The sequence below is a fragment of the Labrus bergylta genome, chromosome 6 (genome assembly GCF_963930695.1).
Source record: "Labrus bergylta chromosome 6, fLabBer1.1, whole genome shotgun sequence".
In the NCBI taxonomy this organism is placed as follows: domain Eukaryota; kingdom Metazoa; phylum Chordata; class Actinopteri; order Labriformes; family Labridae; genus Labrus; species Labrus bergylta.
Window position 1 is genome coordinate 2,395,400 of NC_089200.1, and position 24,824 is coordinate 2,420,223.

The 24,824-nt window shown below is 44.4% G+C and overlaps 1 protein-coding gene across 1 annotated transcript in view; it reads right to left on the bottom strand.

The window, feature by feature from the left end:
* The window catches only part of mast2 (microtubule associated serine/threonine kinase 2), a 160,886-nt gene that overhangs the window by 13,356 nt on the left and 122,706 nt on the right, over positions 1-24,824 (bottom strand). Inside the window, 11 exon segments of the mRNA XM_065955551.1 lie at positions 783-948; positions 1,169-1,301; positions 2,314-2,452; positions 2,539-2,747; positions 2,859-2,962; positions 4,122-4,189; positions 4,346-4,478; positions 6,678-6,779; positions 15,247-15,456; positions 16,107-16,182; positions 23,293-23,447. Of these exon segments, the coding sequence (XP_065811623.1) occupies positions 783-948; positions 1,169-1,301; positions 2,314-2,452; positions 2,539-2,747; positions 2,859-2,962; positions 4,122-4,189; positions 4,346-4,478; positions 6,678-6,779; positions 15,247-15,456; positions 16,107-16,182; positions 23,293-23,447 (1,495 nt within the window).

The window sequence follows — 24,824 nt, forward strand, 5'->3', positions numbered from 1 at the left end:
ATTCAGCTCGCAAGTTCAGAAAACTCCACTCCGCTCGATTTAATATGTCTGTCCACCACATGTGGCTGCTATAAAATGCTGCATACATTTTATGTAATGCAGAGCTTTTTAAATTAATCATATCAGTATGCTCTGCAGCTTGTGTTTCAAAAACCTCCTGCTGAAATCTATCCATCATAATCCAAGGTGTAAATACTGAATATCCATCCATCCATCTATACTGCTCTTCCCGCTCGGGGTCGTGGGGGGCTGGACCCGGTCCCAGCAATGACAGCTTGAAAAACGCCTAAATAAGGGGGAATAAATAGATTCAAGCAAACGTATAGATCTCGCCGTTGCTTTGCTCTGAGACGAGGAGGAGCAGGGAAAATGTCATAAAAAGCCGAGGTAAAGCCTCCTACTTTATTTGATTGGCTGCTTTGGCTGACATTGACGGGCGCTGCAACTCCGAGTCTTGGGCTGAAAAGTTGAATTTTTTTATCTTTAATTGCATCCCACAAATGTGTCTCACAGCAGCAGAGAAGAGCGCATGGCGAGAGCGCTTTGAGAGAAATCTTCAGTTCTGCTGGCGACACTTTTCTAGCGACTCGTCTGTGTGATCGGGCTCTTCCAGCACTAAAGTGTTTAGTTTGAATGGATTTCATTGGGTGGAACACTAGAAGGCCCTTTGTTCGTCTCAGAGTCTGATTTTATTCTAAAGTTTCAGCGATCGCTCTTTAACGCTGCGTCAGAGTCAAACGTTCCCTCAAACAAAGCAGAACCCCGTGGTCACTTCTACTCACCGCTGATGACCTGACCGAACAGTTCCTCTGGTGTGTCTCCAAAAAAAGGAGCGCAGCCCACCAGGAACTCGTAGAGGATGACGCCCATCGCCCACCAGTCCACCGGCTTCCCGTAGCCCTGACGCAGGATCACCTCCGGGGCGATGTACTCTGGAGTGCCGCAGACCTGCAGAGGCCAATCACAACAATCGACAAATGATCTTAGAACGTTTTTTTTTTTCTCCCTGCAAAAGCATTTACCTGGAAGACTTAAATCTGACCAATCACAGCAGCGTGCAGAAGTTACTCAGGAGGATTTCCTAGCAGCTGTCATTTTAGTTTGTAATGTGTCATGACGTAACATTTATTATGAATTGGCGCTATACAAATAAAGATGGCTCTTGTACCTGTTTATCAAGGAACTCTCTGGTGTCTTTCTCGATGTGTCCTTCGTACAGATTGGTGGTCAAACTCATCAAACCGATCTTTGAGAGACCAAAGTCCGTCAGCTTGATGTGTCCCATGGAGGTGATGAGAAGACTGCAGGAGGGAACACCGACCATTTGATCAGAAATACAGATAAATGTAAACAGACACTGAAGTGACGCAAAAGATGAAATATTCTAAAGACCCTTTTAAGTTCTTGCAAAGACAGCTCCTGTTTATTAACAAAACCAAAACAGATCAGTGTTTTCACAGACCAGCAACACCCGCCATTGTGCCAACAGGCCACAGATGTGATACAGCTCTGCAGCTTTTTAATGTTATGATCGCGAGTGTAGCTGTGAGGGAAATAGGAGCAAGAGAATCGCCATCACGCTGAAATGAGATCGCTTGTATGTGAGAATCGACATCTTTTCATGATTAATCATGCAGCTCTAATGCACCTACATGCACAGTTTCCAGTTGAGTGACCATGTGTTTATCTATATCTATCTAACTCTACTGATTGAGCATAGATCTAAGAAAGATATCGGCCGATAGATCGGTATTAGCTTTTTTTTCGGCCCCTCAAAATCACATATAGGTCGGGCCCTAGCCCTCGTTCAAAATCAGAAGGCTTATAAAGAAAACTTCAATATTGAAAATGTAAATTCTGGCTGGCGTTTTTTGTTTTGGATTTCGAAAATTTCAAAAAATCAGAGAATGGAAAAAGACCAAGTACTTTGAGTTTTCTCTTGTATCTTTCATCACAAGAATTACACATTTACACAAGTCTTTATCAACAGTGCAGGAGAAGGTAATCTGCCTCGTCTTTCAGGGATCTAGAGCTACAGCTAACGGCAGGACAGGATTCTTTGACACTGCTTTTATGTCTTTACTGTGGTTTCTTTGAATAAAAACAAATATTAAGCCTACAGAGTTTCTTTAAAAACAGACCCGATGTTTAACGAGAGGAGTGGAAATGATTGGAGCCGACGTTGGTTACTGACTCTTAAGTGACACAGGCGCTTACACCTCAGATCCAGTTGTGCAGAGTACATGAATGAAATGTATTTATCAGAACATGCTTTAGTAAGAAGTACTCAGACTCGTCGTGTTTGTGTCTTACTTGTCGGGTTTGAGGTCTCTGTGCACGATGCCGTAGTTGTGCAGATACTCTAAAGCCAGGACGGTCTCTGCAAAGTACATACGAGTCATATCCACGGGCAGAGCGCCAATGTTCTTCAGCAGCGTGGCACAGTCTCCACCTGCAGGAGATGAATCCTCATTTAAAACATGTTCAACCACTGCTGAATAAAAACAAATCCATTCCTGCAGAGTGTGGTCATCTTACCCTCCACGTACTCCATCACCATGCAGAGGTGCCTCCGGGTCTCAAAGGAGCAGAACATGGAGACCACAAACGGGTTCTCAGCGAACGTCAGGATGTCCCGCTCCACGAAGGCCTGCTGGATCTGGTTCCTGAGGATCAGGTTCTGCTTGTTGATCTTCTTCATGGCGAAACGCTGACGGGTCTCTTTGTGACGCACCAGGAACACGGCGCTACACGGAGAGAGTGCAAAAACATCCATCGATGCATTTTAGTTTCATTTGACAGATTCACAACAACCTTAAATATGAGAATGTAAAAGAGGGTGATGTGAGCGTTCTCACCCGTAGGCTCCGTTACTGATGAGTTTGATGTTTTCAAAGTCTTCCTCTCGAGGGGTTTTGGTTTTAGTTGGAGGTGGAGCTGCAGGGACGCTCTGTCCTCGACCCTGAAACACATGGCCGTGAGAGAGAGCACGTTTATCAGCATTGAGTGAAAAAGAGGAAACTGTTTTTATGGAGTAACAAATGTTCTTTACTGATTACAGTTATTATATTTTATTCCAAACATCGATGAAAAATGATCTACCTTGAATGACGACTGAGAGAAATGCAGTCAGAGGTGAGAAAAAGTCTGACTTTTACATCGTTTCCTTTTGCACTATTATTCGAGTATATAATAATATATAATAATATATGATATTAAACTGTGTCTGAGCCCTCGGCAGCTCCGTGCAAAGTAACAAAACTCCTGTTTTGTTAAAAAAAAAAATAATAATAATATTTGGGGCGTTGGCGGCGCAGTGGTTAGTGTGTGTGCCCCATGCATGGAGGCTGTAGTCTTCAAAGCGGACAGCCCACGTTCAAATCCGAACTGTGTCTCCTTCCCCGCATATCATTCCCCTCTCTCTTTCTCTCTCCCTGAATTCTAACTCTATCCACCAAGAGAGCAGAATAACATCAGCTTCAGAGACAGAGAGAGAGAGAGAGAGAGAGAGAGAGAGAGAGAGAGAGAGAGAGAGAGGGGAGAGAGAGAGAGAGAGAGAGAGAGTCGGATGTCCATATATCCCTCTCGTTATGCACCCTTTGAGGTGCCTTGCTCATATCAAATCTGAAGCTTCTCATGGCTTCCTTTTAATAATGTTCAGGGACAGCTGCTTGCTGCTTGCTGCTGCACATGAACATAACAAAATATCAAGCTCAACTTTTCAAAACGCGAGGCGTACTCCTGGTGTTTGTGTCTGTGTGGATAAATTGAGCAGATTAAAGTTGTCTGTCGCAAAAACTATATTAAACTAGAGGGAAAAACACAAACGTAATACTAAAAGAAACCCTTAGATAAGATTTGAAAAATGGACACCCCCCTTAGCGACGAGCTCCACCACCCAGGTATCACATCATTCTGTGGGAAACACTTTAACCCTTAATATGCATGAATCTCTGTACCTGTATCAGTGAAGAGAGTGCATAACGTTTATTTATGTCATAATAGTGTTTTTTGAATACCGTCGATTTTCTGTCTCTTGAGCGTCATTAAAAACTAAATTCTCCGCAGTGTGGGATCCCTTGAGTTCAGTTGGTGTGATAATGATATGATAATGTACTCACATCCACCGAGTCGTCAGTCTCGGGGGTCTCTGGGTTCCCGCTGTCATAGCTGCTCAGCTGGGCCATTTCTACACAAGACACACAAATCATCAGTCAGCACGCCGAGCCCAAGAGGCGAGATGACGTCAAGGATGACAAACAGGATGAACAGAAAAACATCTTCATGTTGTCTAACTAAACACAAAATAAAACAAAGTGGAGAGTTGATTCTGAGGTGGTGTTACCCTCCAGGGGGTCCCTGGTGAGGCCCAGCTGGCTGATGATGTATCGGGGGATGTCGCACTTGATGCCCTGTCCCTCCTTGGCATGGCCCTCTGCTGCTTCTAACAAATGGTAGAACTCCTCGGGATCAAACTCCTGCAGAGAGGGAGACGGGAGGAGGTTCAAGCGTTTTAAAAAAACAATTTAAACCATTTACAAGACATGCATTTATGTTTTGAGTGTCAGTATTCAGACTGCAATCCAGATTCTAAACTCTGGAAACTATCCACACAGGGTGACGTGCTCCTGTTGATATGACCACCAACTGCTGATCACTTCTCTTTGAAATTCAAAAAGATACACCCTGAAAGTGTTGAAGCTGTTGTTCTGTCTCTGACTGTGGAGAAACAAGGTCGACTTTCTGCACACGCTGCGCTCCAACGACTGACTACACATCCATCCACATCAAGATGATGACATCATTTGAATATTACCTGACGTCTATGTTTTGGTCAAGATTATTGACATACTGTGCTTCTCTATGCAAACCGATCATGTTATCACTGATTCAAACCATCCATACATTTTCTTCCTCTTATCGGAGGTCGGTTCATCCTACCGTCACTCCATCTCGGAGAGAATTTCATGTTGTTTTGGTGTTTCTATGTCACATGATGTTTGTGAGCTTTGTCTTCTTCATAATTCTTTGTATTGAAATGTTATCGTCACAACACCACAGCACTCTGCAGCTCCTGTGTCCTCTGACAAAGACAAGCTGCTGCTGTTACACTCAGACACACATTTCTGCAGCATACAGTATGCATGTAAACACACACACACACACACACTCCCTGCCCCCTCCTCTATCTGTATACATCCATTTATAAAACCCATCCTGTATGCTGTCACACCTTCAGCTGCATGTGATTAGTCAAAACTGACGATGTGAGCACTGGGGCATCCTCCCCATCTCCTCTCCCTCCCCCCTCCCACTCCGCTGCCCGACCAATTATCCCTCCCTCTCCTTCACTCAGTCTTAATCTCCTCCCTCCTCCTTTGTCTTCTCTCTGCGCTCACACCTGGTTGGATTCACCTGTGTGACTCCATATGTGCCCCGTCTCCTACCAAACAGACGGAGCTGCTTCAGAGTCCACACACATATACAAAACACCCTGCACCAAAAGCTGAGAGGTGTTAATGTGTGTGTGTGTGTGTGTGTGTGTGTGTGTGTGTGTGTGTGTGTGTGTGTGTGTGTGTGTGTGTGTGTGTGTGTGTGTGTGTGTGTGTGTGTGTGTGTTAATGAGGCTGGTTTAAAACTCCTCAGAGGAAGTCCATAAATGAAACGCTGTGTTTGAATCATCTCACATGAGGGAGCATGAAGCTTTAAATTGTTTATTAGCCGAGCGTGGAGAGAAGCTACTGCTCACATTCTTCTCAGCAATCCTTCAGACTGTTTAATTTACAGCGTGCTGTAAATGTGAATAAATTACATTAAATGACTCCGTGTAACTGCTGAGGGTAACCAAGCAGGACGAGGCGGATTAAGCGCTTAGATATTCTCGCTTTTGAGCCACATGTAAGCGTAAACAACGAGCTGCGTCCTGAGCGTAAATGTTCATATACTTGCCGATGTACGACACGCATTACTGGAGGATTCCTCTAGAGGGCGCACCACATAACTCAGCTATGCAACGGCCATGACACATCATAGTGCGGGTAGTTGCAGACTTTTCTTCTAAACTTTTCTTCTTAACTTTCCTCCATTGTTGTAGCGGCTCTCTCTGGTCTCTCTGATGTTTCATTTCTGGTCTCATCACCTTCAGCTCTACACTGCCCCTAGTGGTTATATGCATATTGCATCTCGCTAACGCGTAGTGCTAATTTCTGATGACGTGCCCAACCAACGCTCCAAACCATCGCAGGAGATGCAGGGCTGATGTCATGTGTTTGTGTAGTTAAAAGCAAATTTCTTCACTTAATAAATAAGATTCAGATGTTGGAAACTACAGACAGTTCGAGCGCTAACATTAGCATGCTAACACAACAATGCAGGACACAGGCACAGACAATTTTGTCCGCCGCTTGTGCTTGATGGTTCTTAATTATGGTGCTTTCTAATCGATAACTCCTTCATGTGAACATGAGAGGAGGGGGTGCTGGAGGTGTGTCTCTGGAGGAGAGTGGAGGCTTCAGTATGGAGGAGGTGTGGCCTAACAGCAGTTTGTTTTGGTTTAGGGCTGGTGCTCAAGAGCGACAATTACTGGATCAAATGTCACACATTCTTCCTTTTACCTTACTTACACCCCTCTCGTCCAATGACAGCTAGGATCGGCTACACAGGACGTTGTGACTCACCAGACACTCCAGCAGTCTCGCTGGGCGTGCGATGATGATCATCAGCTTCTTGACGAGCTGTGTGACGAAGGTAACCTCCACGCTCTCTGAGCGCTCGTGAGCCTGCACACACAGAGACAAAGAAACAAGAGAAGGGTTAGCTTAGCATCATGACAGAAGATATTTCACCTTTGCTTTCGGTTGTTAAAAGAGAAGATTTAAACTGAACACAGAAATTAAAGGTCACATATCCTCCTCTTCTTCAGTGTAAATAAGTCTCAGAGCTCCTCAAAACATGTGTGTGAAATTTCTTGTTCTAAATCCACTCTGATCCTGTATTTGATCATGTCTATAAACCCCTCTATTTCAGCCCTGCTCAGAACAGGCTGTTTCTGTGTCTGTACCTTTAAATATGTAAATGAGCTGTGTCTGACCACACCCCCTCTCTGGAAAGGCTTGGGTGTCTCGGTCTTTCTCGCTCCATGTCCTATTGTTTACTGTGAGAAGGCAGACTCAGAGGGCAGAACAAACACCTAGCTGTGGGAGTGTCACCCACCTTGGGGAGGGGCTACTGCCCTTTGTGATGTCATGAAGGGAAAATCTCCAAACGGCCTGTTTGAGCACACATTTTCTGAAAAGTGGAGCAGGCAAAAGATGGAGAGGATGGACTTTTCTCATCATTGGGGGGTTTGTAGACAGACTAGAGACACATGTTAGAGTTAGAGGAACATGGAAAAGTGTGTTTTGCATCATAAGTGATCTTTAAATGTTTTTTTTTAAAACATTTTTTTAGTAGATTTCAGAGCATTTCAAGATGATACTTTATTGTTGTCCACTGCTGCTTCATTTGATTGTGTTATTGTGTATTTCGTGCATATTTTGTTATGTCTAAAGTAGGCATTTCAAAACAACAGAGTCTCAAAATATATGAACAAAGAAATCGATCGGGACGACTCCACAGCGCTGGAGTTTTGTATGGTGGAGATTGAGTGATTAAAAATTCAGGACTTAACCTTTAATGCATCTACATGCTCCGTGAGAGATAAATGATCCCTCATAAGAACATTGTCTCATTATCTTTAATTATATCTTTAATCATTTATCTTCCTCAGATCGTCTTTGACCTTGGAGGCGAGGGGCGAGCGTTTTCCCGTGTTGTGTTTGTCCTTCACAAACAAAGCCGAATGAGCACTTTGAGGACAAACAGAATGAGGAGTCCCTCCGTCCTTCACCGACACGCCGAGAAGAGAGGTAATCTAAATCAGAGCCACCTCCGCCGCCTCGCTCCCCCGATATCCACCGTGAAATGTCTGTCAGCGTGCAGACAGAGCAATTTACCCACAATCCCCTGTAACTGACTGGAAACACATCTGGAGCGAACACTGATCCCCGGGAAGAAATGGGGTGGAAGTGAAGTGTGTGTGTGTGTGTGTGTGTGTGTGTGTGTGTGTGTGTGTGTGTGTGTGTGTGTGTGTGCGCAAAGTGGGAGCTGTAACAATTACTAAACCACCCACTGTAAAACATGCTTCATTCTCAGGGGGGTTAGAGAGAGAGTGTGTGTGTGTGTGTGTGTGTGTGTGTGTGTGTGTGTGTGTGTGTGTGTGTGTGTGTGTGTGTGTGTGTGTGTATGTTTATAATGTATGTATTTATAATGTATGTAGTGTATGAATGTGTCATACAGGCGAACACAGACGAGCTGCTGCTTCATAAACAAAGCGCCGGCAGCTCGTAGCTGTTAGCCTGACAGGGCCGTAATGACAGACGTGGGAGGACTGGGGGGCTCTGACCTCCCCCCCCTCCTGAATTATATATAACTGTAATGAAACCTGCAGGGGAGGGGGCGTCCATGTATGTACTGTATGTGCTAAATATGCATTAGAGTGTGTGTATACTGAGACTGAGAGTGTGTGTGAGATCGGTGAGTAATGGGCAGTCGAGCGAAGAAATCCCACAGAGCAGCAACTAATTAACCAGTCAGACTGTACGAGAGTGTGTGTGTGTGTGTGTGTGTGTGTGTGTGTGTGTGTGTGTGTGTGTGTGTGTGTGTGTGTGTGTGTGTGTGTGTGTGTGTGTCAGACTGTATATCCACTCTGCATGTCTAATGTGATAGACATTCTCTGGAGGATACACAGAATAAATAATGTGTTATGCATGGCGGTATGCATGTGTGTGTGTGTGTGTGTGTGTGTGTGTGTGTGTGTGTGTGTGTGTGTGTGTGTGTGTGTGTGTGTGTGTGTGTGTGTGTGTGTGTGTGTGTGTGTGTAGAATTAACTCTGCAGATCTCAGTGTATCCTGAGTGTATTAAATTGCATTAATGTCGTGTTCTGGAGTTGAATGTTTTGACGTTAATATATTCACTTGATGGCTGTAAGCTCGGTCTACAACCAAAGATATTTAAAGTTCATTTAAAGCCGATCCCCATTTTAAAAACTCACATGTCGTGTTACAACTCAAAGTGTCAGATCATGAGGTAAAGGTGTGTTGGAGTAAGACCAGGATGAGTCTGCAGAGGGCGCTACACAGCTTGTTCTGCAAATCATGCGATAGTTCACCGATGTTTTCACCAGACGGATTCAAGCCTCGACGTCAGCCGCTGAAACCTCTAACACAGACTGACTAACCGCACAAATCACAACAAACAGATAGATGAAACAGTTTTGTTCATGTGTGGAGAGCAGTGATATGACTTGAACAGAACAACAAACAGAGTCCTGACTCTGAACACCGGGAATCACACTGGATGTCTCACCGTCAAACGACACTTCAGAGGAAACAAACATGGAGGACAATAATCAGTAAGTGTTATCGATAGTTTTGGACCGCGTTTTAGTGAATAGCCTAAAGAAAAAAGTTGAACTGTGGTTGACGTCGTTGAGATGACGTGAATACGGACTTTACACGTTGCAGAGCAAACTGGATGTTAGAGGAGTTTTTTTCAAAGATTTATTTTTGTGCCTTTAATGGAGAGATAGGAAGAGGATAGAGTCAGAAATCAGGGAGAGAGAGAGAGGGGAATGACATGCAGGAAAGGAGCCACAGGTGGGATTTGAACCTGGGCCGCCCGCTTGGAGGACTACAGCATCCGCACATGGGGCGCGCGCACTAACCACTGTGCCACCAGGGCCAATGATAAAAAGAAAGAAAGATGAACAGTGAGTAGGGCTGGGCGATACGACCTCAAATCAATATCAGGATTAATTGAACATTTGACCTCGATTATGGTTAATGAACGATTATTTTGTTTAAGTTCTTTGTCCTCATAGTGACGAGGTCTCTATACTGTAAATAATCTCAACTACTAAAGCTGGGATTTGTTTTCTAATGAAAGAGTGAATATCTGATGAACTATTTTGTGGTTATTTATTGAATATTTCTCTCTAAATGAAAAGGACACATTTTAGTTTTAAAGTAGAAATGAACTTCTCTTAAACAGCAGAAAATAAATAAGTTTCATTTCTTGCAAACAGTTTTTCCCGCAGTGTTTATATTTGACTTCTTTTTGTTTGGTGTCGTCTTCCCTAAAGACAAAATGTGTCCAGATGGCGGATTGGATGTGTGGTCATTTGACTCTGAAAATACTCAAAATAATATCATATATTATTATATAATATAATATATAATAATATATGATATTTAAGATTTTAAAAAAAGAGACAGAAAAGTCATCACGCTAAATGTCCTTCAGAGTATGTTTGATCTGAGTTCAGCAGCAGCGTATAGAGCGACGCGTTTCAGCACAACGCCTGGCTGATAAAAACAGGACAAAGGTGACGTCACCTGTTAGAGCCTATGAGGGCGACCTCATCACTTCTCCCAGCAGGTGATGTTTAAACCCGAGTCCAGCAGATTAAAGCAGATGTTTGCAGCTGGATCTGAAAGTTCAGAGTGAACGATCGAACGTTCGGTGACGGATCACCAGAGCTGAGTTAGCAACTCTGCCTTCACTCTCTGCCCCCAGGTGACCCGCAGGAGTCTAACAGGGTCTCCCAGGGGGTCACAGCAAGGGATGGCCTGGATGCAGGTTGCCATGGCGACAGCCAGGCAGGTCACTAAAGGGTCCGGATGACAGGGATGGATGAGGGAGAGCGAGAGAAGACGAGGAGAGGGAGATGAAGGAGAGGGGAAGAGGTGGAGGAGAGATGAAAGGTGAGGAGGAGGAGAGGTGAGTCGGCCTCCTGTGAGCGCCGTAATGGGGTCATGACACGAGGAGAGAAAATATAGATGGATGAATAAAGGAGTGGATGGATACAGGAGGACAAAGAAGACGGGTCAGGTCGAGAAGGACTGGACGCACAAAGGAAAACTCACCTGATATGAAATCCCTATAAACATCAGAACAATAAATTCACTACTCCTTTTAAAGAAATCACCACTACCTTTTCTCAAAATGATGCACAGAAGACAACAAACACAAGGACGACTTCACCGTACAATCTAAATGAAAACAAAGATAAAAAATCAGGACACAACACGATTTAGTGAGTAATGGGGAGGTGTGCAAATGTTAAAGTGCAAAAAGAGCAAGCTAAGGGCTAATTGCTATTTAATTTATTTATGACACTGGAGACAAATGAGACCTGGAGTCTTTTAGTTTTCCTCAGAGGAGCTCTGAAATGACAATCTGAGGGTCAAAGGTCAAACTCACTGTGAAGTGGGTGACCAGTAACGCCTTAGCTTTCCTCAGGACCTGCTGATTATAAATGGTAAAACCTTCCTCAGATTCTGCTACTTGTTTTAACAAACCTCCCAGGTCTGATCTTATTGTTAAACTCATGTTTAAAATGAAAGCACGACAGGGACGATAATAACTTCTCACTTCTTGAACATGTTGAAGACTCAACAAAATGAAACTGAGCAGCTGATCAAAGCAGGTTCAGATCACAGTCGGGATCCCGTCGACTGGAACTACAGAAACAACGACAACAGACCTCAGAGAGTAAACTCCAGCAGCAAGGACGGGAAACACTGTTCAACAGGAAACGACCAAATATGGGCATCCCTCTTAAGTCCATTAAACTATCATATCTCACTGTGTCAGATGACTCATTCAAACGACTCAATTATTAAAAAGCCATCAGTTCAATGATTACAAGAGGATTTCAATATTTCATGTTTCCGTCAGCGACCTCTCAGATACTTTTTGGACTATCCCCGATGTGGGTCGACACAAGCTGTGAAACAGGCACAAGTAGTTTGCTCTTCCCAGTTCATTCTAATAAAAGCAGCTAATCTTCTTATAGAAAAGCAGCTAAAGCAAAACCAGACACTTAGAGATGCAAGAGAAACATTCTTAAGCATCATGTTGATTTGTTTGTGGGACTGTAAAGTCAACAAACACACGCCCATCACTTACTCAGGTGCTGATAATCAGATATTCAACATCTACAATCTCACTAACTCCAGGTTCCTGGGGTCAGGTAGAGCTGTCTCCATGTCTCCAAGCCTCATTTTCTCCACCCAGACGTCCATACACACAGGTGAGACTCCATGACTTTGTTTGATAAATAAAACCTGAGCCTGTTTTTTAAACAGCACCTGAAGAAGAACCCGCTCGGACTCTAAACGTTGTGTTCCTTTATGCACTTTGGGAGCCATAGTGCTGCGAGTCTTCAAGTCAAAAACATTCCCCTTTCATTCTTTTATAAATAGTTTACACGCTGTTTTTAAAAATGATTTGACGGATATTTTAAAATGTTGAAGCTGGATTCAGATTTAACTAAAAGTAGAGCCTTCAGGTCGGACTATGATTAAAAATAACTAATCCAGATCTAACCGATTTAAATTAATTTATGAATATCACAACGTGTTGAATAGTAAGCTCTGAGTCATGACTCGTATCGTCCTGAGCCTGAAGTGAAGTCAAAGTGAAAGTTAAGAAAGTGAAATGATTCTTTCTTTAGTTTCTCAAGAGGCGTCATCATCACAACTTTGAGGAAGCCAACAAATATCGACCAATCAAACTGAAATTGACTCAACTGTTAAGTTCACGTTCTCCTCCTCCTCCTCCTCCTCCTCCTCCCAGTGAGTGAACACCTTCCACTCGCTCCTCCATATCACCTCCTGCAGCGCCTCCTCCTCCACCTCCAGCCTCCTCTGCCACGAGACGCGAGACATCTTTCCAAAAAACTAAAATAAAAACCGAGGAAATCCCAAAAAACAACGCAAGGCGGGGAGGCTGTGTCCACACCGCCGTCCACCTGCTCACGGCCTCATCCTCCTCCTCTGCTCTGCACGTCTGCCTCCACCTGCTGCCGCACTTGGCTGCCTGCCAAATCAACCTGCCTAACGCCGCCTAATTGGTGATGTCATCATCAGGAATCGGCAACCCGCATTGCAGCTTCGGCGTCTGCAGCTTACTCCAGATGTGCCCAGTTCTCGCACCCTCCAAAAGCATTCCAACATGTTTCACACATCCAACCCTCCCCTCTGTGAGCCCACCGGCCAATCACAAGCAGAGGAATCCCCACCAATCCCCATCCCGTCCCCAAAACCCCTTCAGACTGCACCTCCTTCACCCCTCCTGCACGTCTGGGAGAGTCATCTGTCAGCCCCCGGTGACTGCTGGAGTGTGAAATTAAAATCGGGGAGGCCATGTGTGTGTGTGCGTGCGTGCCTGAATAAATGTGTGTGCGTCTGTGATTGAGAGATAGTTTGTGTGTCCCAGCAGAACAGAAGGTCAATAAGAGGCCGGTGGGAGCCATAATGTCAGCCCCCAGGCGCTAGGCAAACTGAGCTAATAGAGATGTCACCACCGCCACACACACATGTATCTACATCTCCACATTCAGAGCGGCAGAAACAAGATGCTTAAATACACCAAACCGGATCCAAACCGTCCCATAATGCAGCGCTGCCGTCAGCACATCGGGCCGTAAACACGCAGAACATCTGTGGAGGAATGTGTGAAGCTAGACAACTTTTATGTGTCATGTTTGGTCGCGTGACATCACATGGCGCTGACGATTTTTCGACCATGATGAGTGTGCGGGGCGGGGGGCGGGGGGAGTGCGTCACGCTGTGAGTTGTTCCTCGGTTAACTGAGCGTGACCACGAACGTGCTGCAGTCATGATGTCTTCATCCACGTCCAGGAGAAGGTTTTGATTCATCACCGGAGACAGAAAGGAAATGATTTGTTGATGTAATTGATTATGGTGTCATGCATCAACAATAAGTCCAGGTGTAGAAGAAACCATCATCATGAAGACCAAGACACCAGAAACAAGACGCTGACTCTCTGTAATAGTTATCAAATTGTCCAAGTGATCTTACTATCTGATCAGACATTAAGGAAACATGTTGAAGTGCTGGCTTCTCTGACAACAATGCAGCAGCCAGTATGTCCTCCTTCTAACTTTACATTCTGCTCCTGAATGCTCTGGATTTGTTTGGACCAGAGAAGGTAGGCGCTTTTAAGGTGACCCCCTACACACGGCCGTTTTGGACGCCCCTCGGTTTGTCAGATATGAGAGCAGTTATCAGGTCAACAGGTGTTGCAGTGATGGAAGCGGTCAAGAGAAGTGGTTCAGATAGAAGTGATTGTACCCGACCTAAAAAGCCTCTGCATGTTTCTAATAAGCTCCACGAGCAGAAACGTGCTCAAACTAGGATCAATATTGGAGATGCTTTTGAAAAATGGAGAGAGGTTAGAACACAGAAAGGTTTACAGACCCATGCAGAGCTGGATAAACACTGAAGCTTCAGAGTCCACCACATGGTGACCTGAGTGAGCATGGACTCTAGAGAGGAGGGGGGGAGACACTAGAGTGGTCATGTTTTCCTATTGAAGGCTTTTCGTATTTGTGGAATCGTCAATATTTCACCTTTTATTTGTCCAGGTGACCTCCACTTTTGGCAGTATTTGAATTAATTCATATAAAGTTTAAGAATTGAACACTGTCTCTATTTTCTCTTTAATTAGTATGCATTTGCATAACAATTCCAGGAACCTGCCAACTAATTTCCACTTGCACAGTTAATTTCAAGGCTCTAATTGGGAAATGGTGATAAAGGATTTGCAGAATTTACTCCCGGGATCCCTTTATTTGTTCATAACCATTTCAAATGTAATGATGCTCTGCTCTGTCTGAGACTGAGAAACATCAGTCACTGATGATGCAAAATGATGCAGATTGGATATCAAGCTTCTGCTCACAGAGGAAGCAAACTGCTGATTGTTTATTAGAAAAGGAATAACGATGGAGAGATTTCAGACAAAACAGAAATTAAACAAAGATCAAATATGACTGGTAAACAGCTTCACTTACGATCGTCAGGATCCTGTTGGTGGATCATTGAGAAACATGAAGCAAAAAGGTAACCATGTTCTGTAACCAATCATGAGAAAAGTCCATCCTCTCTCGTCTTCTGCCTGCTCCACTTATCAGAAAATGTTTGCTCAAACAGGCCGTTTGGAGATTTTCCCTTCATGACATCACAAAGGGCAGTAGCCCCTCCCCCAGGTGGGTGACACTCCCACAGCTAGGTGTTTGTTCTGCCCTCTGAGTCTGCCTTTTCACCGTAAACAATAGGGCATTAACGCTTGTTGCTTTTTTTTTGCACCATAGTGAGAAAACTCTTGTTGGGACTTACATCTTGCAGCAGCTTCTCCAGGTTCTCCTGCAGCTCGTAGAAGTATCGGGAGGTGATGAGGCCCTCTCGGCTTTTCTCCAGGCAGTCTCTGGACAGCTCGATCAGCTGATGGTGGATGAAGCTCAGGACCCCGTCGGCCAGCGGGCAGACTCTATCGGGGGACGAGGAGGAGAGCAGCACAGCCAGACGCTCCTCCATCTGAGCCGTCGCCTGAGGGGAGGGAGGCAATTAGGGGGAGGGGGGGGTGAGATAGAGGATGAGTCAGAGAGGTATATACCTCACACATGGAGAGGCAGACATGACCAACAAATGTGTCTGCCCAGGATAATATCATATATTAGAGATAATCCCTCAGGTGTGCATACATGTGCCTGTCGCTCTGAGATAATATTTTACATTTATAAAAATAACTGAGACAAAATGAGACTCAGGATTACCTCTACAAATATAAATAGATAAATATTCAAGGAGACACAAATAAAGTCTGACACCTCCCAGACATGGCTGACCCCCCATGTCTGGGACTCGCCCCCCAAACATATTCAAGACTGCATCAACCTAGCTAACTAACCTAGCTAACTAACTTCTATCTCAAAAAAGGTTCAAATTGGTCCTAATTTTACAAAAATGAAGATCTTAATCTTATCTTGTTGTTAGCTTTACACCGGGAATGCTTTTTTATCAGAATGTGTTTTCAACCTTCGAGCAATGAAGATTCAAAAATCAAGGTAAAGATCATATTGTTCTTTAGTTTTGTCGTTCATTTGTCTTTGTTTATTATCCCGCAATCTCCTTGCAAATGTGTTCTAGACCCGTGCTGAATGTGTGTGTACAGGAAGTGTTGTGTGTTGTGTACACACCTTGGGGAACCTCTCCTTGTAAACGTGGTTCATCATCACAATCTCATGGTCGAAGGAGATGGGTGAGCGTCCAGGACTGAAACCAACACAGACACACAAAGTAAGGATGAGTGAGCTCATGTCGGGAAAGAGTTCAGATCTGACTGATTCAAGTCGTTCCAAATAAATAAACAAATGTGTTTCTATTTCTGTATTTCATCTTTCAGGGTGAGAAAGGAGATGAAGGTCCAGAGAAGTCCAGAGATCAGAGTAGTAGGACTCTGTGATGCGTGTTCCTCTGCTGACCCCCCCCACATGTGACAGACGGGATTGTTCTGGTCATCGGAGCGCAGAGGGAATAAGAACAGCATGGCGGTCACAACTCACTAACAGGACCTTGGGGTCTTCATCATATGTGTAAACTGAGGACCATGACAACCTCTGGAGCTGCACGGCTGCACACACACAGAGGTAGCTGTGTGTGTGTGTGTGTGTGTGTGTGTGTGTGTGTGTGTGTGTGTGTGTGTGTGTGTGTGTGTGTGTGTCTGTCAGTCATAAAGTGAGGGCTGACTCTGTGAGTGTGTGAGTGTCTGTCAGCTCTCGGGGGGTTTCATGACCTGACAGACTGACAGCGACGTCTCTCTCAGTCCAGAATATCAACCCAACCCTCCTCGCACTCTGCAGACTCCATCTTCTCTCCCGGGACTCTTTTCTTATTCCATCACACATCACCCCCCCCCTCCCCCCCGCCTCCTACCTCGCGCTACAACAACACCAAACAGCGACAGCAGCAATATCCTTGACCTTTCTGTGGCTCACTTTCAGGACGAGAGGGCGACAGGAGGAGGGGTGTCATTTCCAGCAGGTCTGAGGAGATGTTAGCGTTCTGCATTATTCATTCTCTCCATTTCTCTCTGCAAACATCTCACATCTGGTGAGATTGCAATTCCACTTTTCATGTTTGGCACACCTTAAAATACTCCATCGGTGGCTCCATCTTCATAGATCCATTTCTCTTTACAGTGATGTAATCTCGACAATCTGACAGATTCATTTTGGATTAATCAGGAGTTACAAATTTTATCACATAATCCGCCTGTTCAACTTTCAGGTCTGCAGAGCTACTTCACGAGCCGTCTGTGTGTGAAAGTCGGGAAAAAACCTTAAAATATATATTTGAAAGACTGAATTGTCTTCCTGTTTGTAGAGCCGGTCACCATGGCGACTAAACGCTGTATTCTTCTCACTGAGACTCTGCACAGCAGTAGTACATCTAGATACATTTCTTATCCATTGTGCCGCCTGAACCGAGGGGGATCGACCTAAACGCTGCGATCAGCTGTGATCCGATTCAAACTGCCACACAAATGATTTGAAGATGGCGATGGCATCTTCTTCCAGTAACATCAGACTCCTCCATGACTGCTGCTGCTCTGTGTCTATATGTACCTGCTGAGATCGTGGAACGGTTTACACCTAGACGAGAAGTATCATCATGTTTTTATATTCTGAGGCTGCATTCACACAGCTGCTGACCTCGGAGCTTCTTTCCTCTTTCTTTGATTTTACTCAGGAGAGACAAACGGAGCAGTGTCGGAGATTTGTTTCCTTATTGAGTTTTATTTTTTTTTAAATCAAGAATATTTTGTGTTTGTAGCGTGACCCTGAAATCAGAAAGATGTTCAAACAATTTAACAATAAAAACCTCAAAAATAGAGAGTAGATAACAATAAAGGGTTTACAATTCAATTTATTATTTATAATAAAATCTGAGAATAAAAGAACGGCATCAGAAAAAAAAAAAAACCTTAGACCTACATGGGTGACGTAAAGGAGGAATTTTGGACTCCATATATCGGTATGAGTCATCACCACACACACACACACACACACACCAGAACACACACAGGCACACGTGACCTGTGCGATGAGGTCATCCTTTAACTCATCCATCGGCAGCTCAAAGTCCAATTAAGAGCCTAACAGGAATGAGAGCAGCCTGAACGTGACACACCTGCTGAACATCTGAGAGGCCGTTTATCATTATGACACACACACACACACACACACACACACACACACACACACACACACACACACACACACACACACACACACACACACACACACACACACACACACACACACACACACACACACACACACACACACACACACACACACACACACACACACACACACACACACACACACACACACACACACTGCTTTGTCGTATGATTTGTTTGTCTGTAACTCGCTCCTCACTGCAGGTTTCTTATTTGACAGAATGTCAGAAAGATGTTTTTAAGACTTTCCTTCCTCCATCCTGATGTCCCACAGCTCGGCTCTTTTGTTGCAGGTGAATTTCACTTTTCAATCACACAAGTTGAGTGACCCTTAAAAACACGTCCACTGTGAGCCCGCACACTCAACAGCTCACTACGAGCTCAACTTTCAAAACTCTGCGTTCATGCTCGTGTTTCTTGAAAAAGAAGAATCAATCAAAGCGCTGCCTCTGCTGCTCGGCTCAGTATTTTAAGGTTAGCCTTGGCAGAGATGGATTCAGCGCCCGAGGCTGTTATGTACATTCTTTAATTTTCACTGAATATCTTCTTCTTCTGTTATTCTTCCTGCGAGCTCGTGGCTCTCAGCAGCCTCAGCCGTTATTAAAATAAATCTCTGTGTTCATAGCGAGCAGCAGCCGAGGTCCAAAGTGAAATCCCCGAGATGAATAACAGAAGAAAGCCAGACAAAGGCTAATTACAACACGGCTCTACTTCTACTGTAATGGGAAATAAAAATCGCCTCGCGGCATTCCGTGTGAAAATCATCCTCGTCATTATTTTGAGAAACGACCTTGGAGACGAGGCTTTGGAGGAAGTTGTGGGAGAGTTCTGTTCTTTGAATGCAGATAAAAAAATAGTTCAGAAAATATTTATGAGGTGAAATATCTTATAAATGCATTTCAGCCCCAGGGTGTGAAAGAATGGGATAATTAAAACGTCGTTGGATGAGAGTATTCTTTTTTTCTTTGTGAGCAGCTAAGTGGTGAAGTCACACATGGCAAAAGACACTCAGAATGCAGAGGAGCTCATTGGCTGAGAGGGTAATTGAAGTAAATCAGAGCAGACAGCGAATCAGATGGTGACGCTGAGGCAGGCGGGGGGGGGGCCGTGTGTGTGTGTGTGTGTGTGTGTGTGTGTGTGTGTGAGGTAGAGAAGAAAAATAACATTGATGCATCTCAACTGAGGCAGGCGACTCGGGAAATGAGAGGCCTAATTGACCGTGACAGAGAGCCAGGCAGAACCAGGATGAGGTGTGTGTGTGTGTGTGTGTGTGTGTGTGTGTGTGTGTGTGTTTGTGTGTGTGTGAGATGATTACTGCAAACCTCAACATGCCATAATGACAATTTTGATTCCATCGATGCCATTTTAAGTAAAAGTTTCCTGAAATGTTGACAGTTTGGTAAAACTTTAGTGTCATGAATTCTGTTCCGTTTGTCTGCATCTCAACTTTCAGTTATTGTTTTCATACGACATTTTAAAAACTGCAAAAAGTAAAGATTAAGACTTTCAGCATTAACTAGTTCATTGCGAATGAATGTATTGATTTTAAATCAACATTAATCTCATGTTATTTTGTCCCTTCAGGCTCTCCGTAGATAGTGGTCCTCAGTGTCTCCCTGTAGTCTCACTGATGTAAAAGAAGGACACTGCTGCATCTTTGAATGTCTCATTTCACTTTAACAAACTCTCAGACAGTTCAGCTGACGAGTCCAAAGTCATATCCACCTTATGACATCACACATTGACCTTATGACATCACACACTGACCTTTGTTACCTTTCCTTTGAGCTGTGTGACCTCACTTTGGGATCCCTAACCACTTCCTGTTTCTGTGCTTAACGTCATGTCCTAACCTTCACTCTATAGCAGAAGCTCCTTACTGTAAAGCACACAGCAAGTAAAGTACTCTCAGCTTAAGACAGGACAAAACTTCAAAATGAAAGCCTAACTATTTTATTTTTTAAATGTGAAATAAGGGGGTTTCAAACATGCAATTAATCGAAATTAACTATTAAATTCTAGCGATATATGACGCTAAAAAGTTTGATAGTCCTAGTAAGAATCTACCTGATTAAGAGTTGCACGATTCATTTTGAAGTTGGGCTGAATTTCAGCCTGATCATGTATCGTTTGCGGTGTTCTGCTGCTAACGGGTGGACACGATGGTGAATCAGGGCCGGATGAATTTCTGGCTTGTTTGATCTTTTGGTGGTACGACTGCTCAGACTCGACCAGTCAGAGCAGAGCTACGAGATGATCCCCAAACTTTAGATCCCACCCCTTATTGTGTCTGTGCAAACTGTCAGAGAGTGTCTGAAATCACCGAGCATGAGAGTGACACTGACAGTAAAGATATTCTGATTATGATCACATTCAACAACACCAGTAACACTTTACAAATGTCAGGATGACTCCGTCCAGGTGAATTTACAGCTCTGTGGTAGATTTAAAATCATGTAAAAACAGAAGCTGTAATGAGTTTGCTCACACTGGAACATGTTGAAGAATGAAGTGTGTGGTTTATTCCACACAGTGAGGTAATGAGGTGCAGCAGCCTGTAGGAAGCTGCACAGGTGTGATGGATGGATGTGGTCAGCTCATTTCTGATGCATTGACGAGCGGATGGACAGAAAAATGGAAGAAACTAAGAACATGCAAGAAGAAAAGTCAGAGAGAGGAAGAAGAGGGTGTGAAGATGAAGAGAGAGAGAGGAGCTGCTAAATGATCAAAGAGGACGAGTGTCATCGCTCATCGCAGAGTCGTAACATTTGCATGATTGTTCTCTGCAGCTCATTTTCATTTGTTCACAGTCTCTCCTCCTGGGTCCAATCATCCTCTCTGCTCTCAGTCACTCGTTATATCTCTCTGTCTCTGTCATCACATCAATATTCTTAACCCCGCTCTTCACATTTCAGCGTATACAGGTTGATCTCCTTTGGGGGTATTTTTATCTATCTGGATCCAAACTGAACCTGGACCCTCCTCCTGAGTCCTCCTCTCCAAAGCTCTCTGTTGGTTATTTATCTGGACCTGCAGACGGTCTGCAGACTCCTCGCTAAGAGCTTTTTAATGACACACGCTGCTGCTGGACTAATATGAAGAGGGGCTCTCCGCTGAGGCTCATCCTCCCTGCACATGGGGGGGGGGGCATCACGGCACTCAAACACTTTTCAATGTCACCTCCATGAATATTTACCTGCTCTTTACTTTGTCTCTGTAATTACCTCTCTTTTAGTTTTGTCAGCTGGAACATTTAAAAAAAAAAAAAAAAAAAAATCTACTCCTCCACCTGAAACATTTTTTTATTTTTTTTATTTTGGAGACAATGAAAGAGGTCGCATGGGGACACGGGGGGGACAGAGGATTACCTGAGACCGCACTGCAGAGCCTGACATCAATCAACTCACACAGTGGGACCCTCATCAGATACCCAGCATGCAACTCTGTCTCTCCTCCTTTCAACTCAGAGGGTGAAAGAATTCAATATCTGTGTGCAAATAAAGTCAGGGAAAGGATGAGGAGGAAAAAGCTGCACGAGGTGGAGGAGAGGGACTAAGACGAGAACAAATGAAGTACATAAAGGAATATTTAACGGAGATCTAGTCTGCCGATCCGTATTTTTTAAAACACAAGACACACAGTTGTTGGCGTAATCCCCGGACGTGGTTTCCTGCTGAACGAGATGTTAAGAGAACTTCAAGAGACTTCAGGTTCTGCCGACAAATCAGAGCAAAGCATGGAGCTGTTGTAGGACACGCCCACCCAAAGCTAACTAGAACTCCTCTGCAACTGCAAACTGAGCTGGCCAATCAGAGGAGAGTGGACACATTGGGAGGCGGGCCTTAAAGAGACAGCAGCTGAAATCAAGCGTTTCAGGCAGAGGCTGATATGAGAGATTTTCCTGATGCCAGAATCAGATCAATAAGGAGCTACAAATCTCAGAACGCTCCTCAATAGGTGTCCCACACTGACATCTTTAATGCTCAAAGTTTAAGGAGGGATGACACAGAAGGCAGTTTGAAAACCGTCCATTAAAGGGCAAAGTTGAGATGGAGTCGGACAGATTGAATAGAAGACGGACAGATGGATCCACAGATGAGCAGGTGAGTGTGGCTGATAGGAGCAGGGCGGACATTAACCTGTCATGAACATGTCAGAGCGAAGACTCTGACCTTTCCCAGAGCTGACATAAAAATAAAAAAAAACAACAACCAGTATCAGAGTATGCTAATTCATGTTTATCCTTCAGGTCTGTTTTTCATCATTCAGCCTCAGAAAATATGAAAGAGGAAGATATAAAGTCTGGTTTAATCCACCGTGTAAGATCAATGATGTTCAGTTCTGATTGACGCTGTCAGGTTTAGAATTAAGTCTAAAACTGTTTTCGTTCAATCAAAAGAAACATCAGATAAAAAAAAGTTAAAAAGTTCAGAGGCCAATCTCAATGTCACATCGTCATACAGTCTAAAACATAAAGAGACTTTATTAACTGTTAACCGTCAGCCGTCTGTTCCTGCAGGGCGCTCCGGGGTCTCATCAGCAGCAGCCACCATGTTGGAAATGCTGTCTCAGTTTAACTTTCAGTCAACCTAACGACAGGCTGAGAGCTGGAGCTGAGGCGAGCTGTTTCACCCCCCGTACAGTGTGTGCACATGATGATAATAACTAATCACACCTATTTCGTTTTTTGAACCAGGCTGTAAACATGTTCATCTCTGCTGTAAAAACAGGCTTTTTAGAATGGGTGTCTATGTGACTTCCTGTGCTTCTGCAGCCAGCCTCTAGTGGACACTCGAGGAACTGCAGGATTTTGCACTTCAGCATCAGCTTCATTTTTCAACACCGGAGGATGCTGCTTGGACGTAACTAAATAACTGATTCACTTCATTTTAAAATGTGTTATGTACCTTGAGCCGTTACAAAATGAAAGTCAGTAGAGTGTTGTTTTTTGATGCGTTACCCCAACACAACAAACTTCTACTGGAGTTGGAATAAAAATGTTGTCGCAGCTGCAGGCCTTCAGAAGACGAGATTCTTTACCCTATCAGCTCCAACACTCAGCTGTGGTTGTCTCTGCTCACAGTCAGGACCGGGGCAGTGTTTGTGTTTGTGTTGAATAAGTTTGACAGAGCTCCTACCTGAGGCTGCGGGAGCGCGGTCTCATGGCGGGGGAGTGGCGTCCATCCTCGTCCGTGATGCTCTCGGAGCTGAAGTGTTTGGTGAGGAAGTGCAGCTCGTCCGGCGTGGGCTGGAAGGGCAGCTGGTGCAGCTTCTCCTGAGATGAACAGGAGGACTGTGAGAGGAGGAGCACAGAGGGAGCACAGATTACAACCAGGACTGGAGCTACTGCGGGGTTAGGATGGAGCGGGGCTAACGCCGGGACTAGTACAGGTCAGGGGAGGACAGGAGAGGACGGGAGAGGACGGGGAGGGTGGGTTTCACTCAGCTGAGTCGAGGTGTTCTCTCTCTCTTCATGCCTAACCCTGATATACGAAGCGTTTAGTTCTGAATGGCGAGCTGTGGGAGGTCAAATAGCTCAACTCATAAAAGCCCACTAGAGACTTTAAATCATCCCACCAATGTGACCACAAAGACTATACTAAATATAACCACCCGGGTTAATTCCTAACACAGTGCCTCTACAGATGGCAGACAATAAATCATCATAACGACAGATGTTACTCAAACAAACACTCAGGCTCATGAACGCCGCTCAGGGTCACAGCTTGTTCGGTTTTAGTCACAGAAAATCCTTGACTGAGTTCAGATAAAAAAGATTTTGGTCAATTTTTTTTTTTTTTTTTTAACTTGTGTTCATTTAACTGCCTTTGATTGGGGGGCAAGGCTGCCAATAAGGGGGGGGGGGTATTCACCATCAGGATAGTTCTTTAAATGATGAGGGGGGCATTGTTTGATTTCATTGCGCTCGGATAAGACGGCTGAAGAGAGACAGGAAAAGTTGGGAGGAGAGAGCGGGGGATAACACGCAGCAAAGGGTTCGAGGTCGGATTCGAACCCATGGCCACTGCGATGAGGACTATTGACTTCGGTACATGGGGCGCGACATAACCACTAAGCTATCTAGCTCCCTGAACTTTTGTTTTTTGGTAATGTAACGGATGTAAGCAGGCCCAAAAGGAGCTAATGTTAGCCAGGAGGCTAGTGCTAACACTACTGATGGAATGTGCATAAATTGGTTTAAATTAGAGCCTGATCGATTCATATCCCAGCTGATAATAATGGCATATCACATGACTATCGGTATCGGCTTATTCCATCACAGATATGCGCTGATATTACTAGGTCTATGCACGTTGAAGTAATCCATTACTCAGATTACTTTTGTTGTAGCGAGTAACTTCACCTGTTAGTTCTGTAATTGACTGGCGATCAGTGCAGGATGTACCCCGCTTCTCACCCAATGACAGCTTCTAACCCTCCTTTCTGTAAATTTTGGGAGCTTTAAATAATCACTATGCACATAAGGAAGTCCTTTTCATCAAACAAGTCATTTATGTGCTGAACGTTTTTTAAATGAACTGACCTATCCGGCATGTTAGAAGTGTCTATGTGGAGTTAAGAGCTCCCACAGTCAGTGGACTCGGCTCAGAGCCTTTGAAGCGTGCTGAGACTCTTTCTACAGGCGCCAGGTAACGAGAAAGTGCACAGT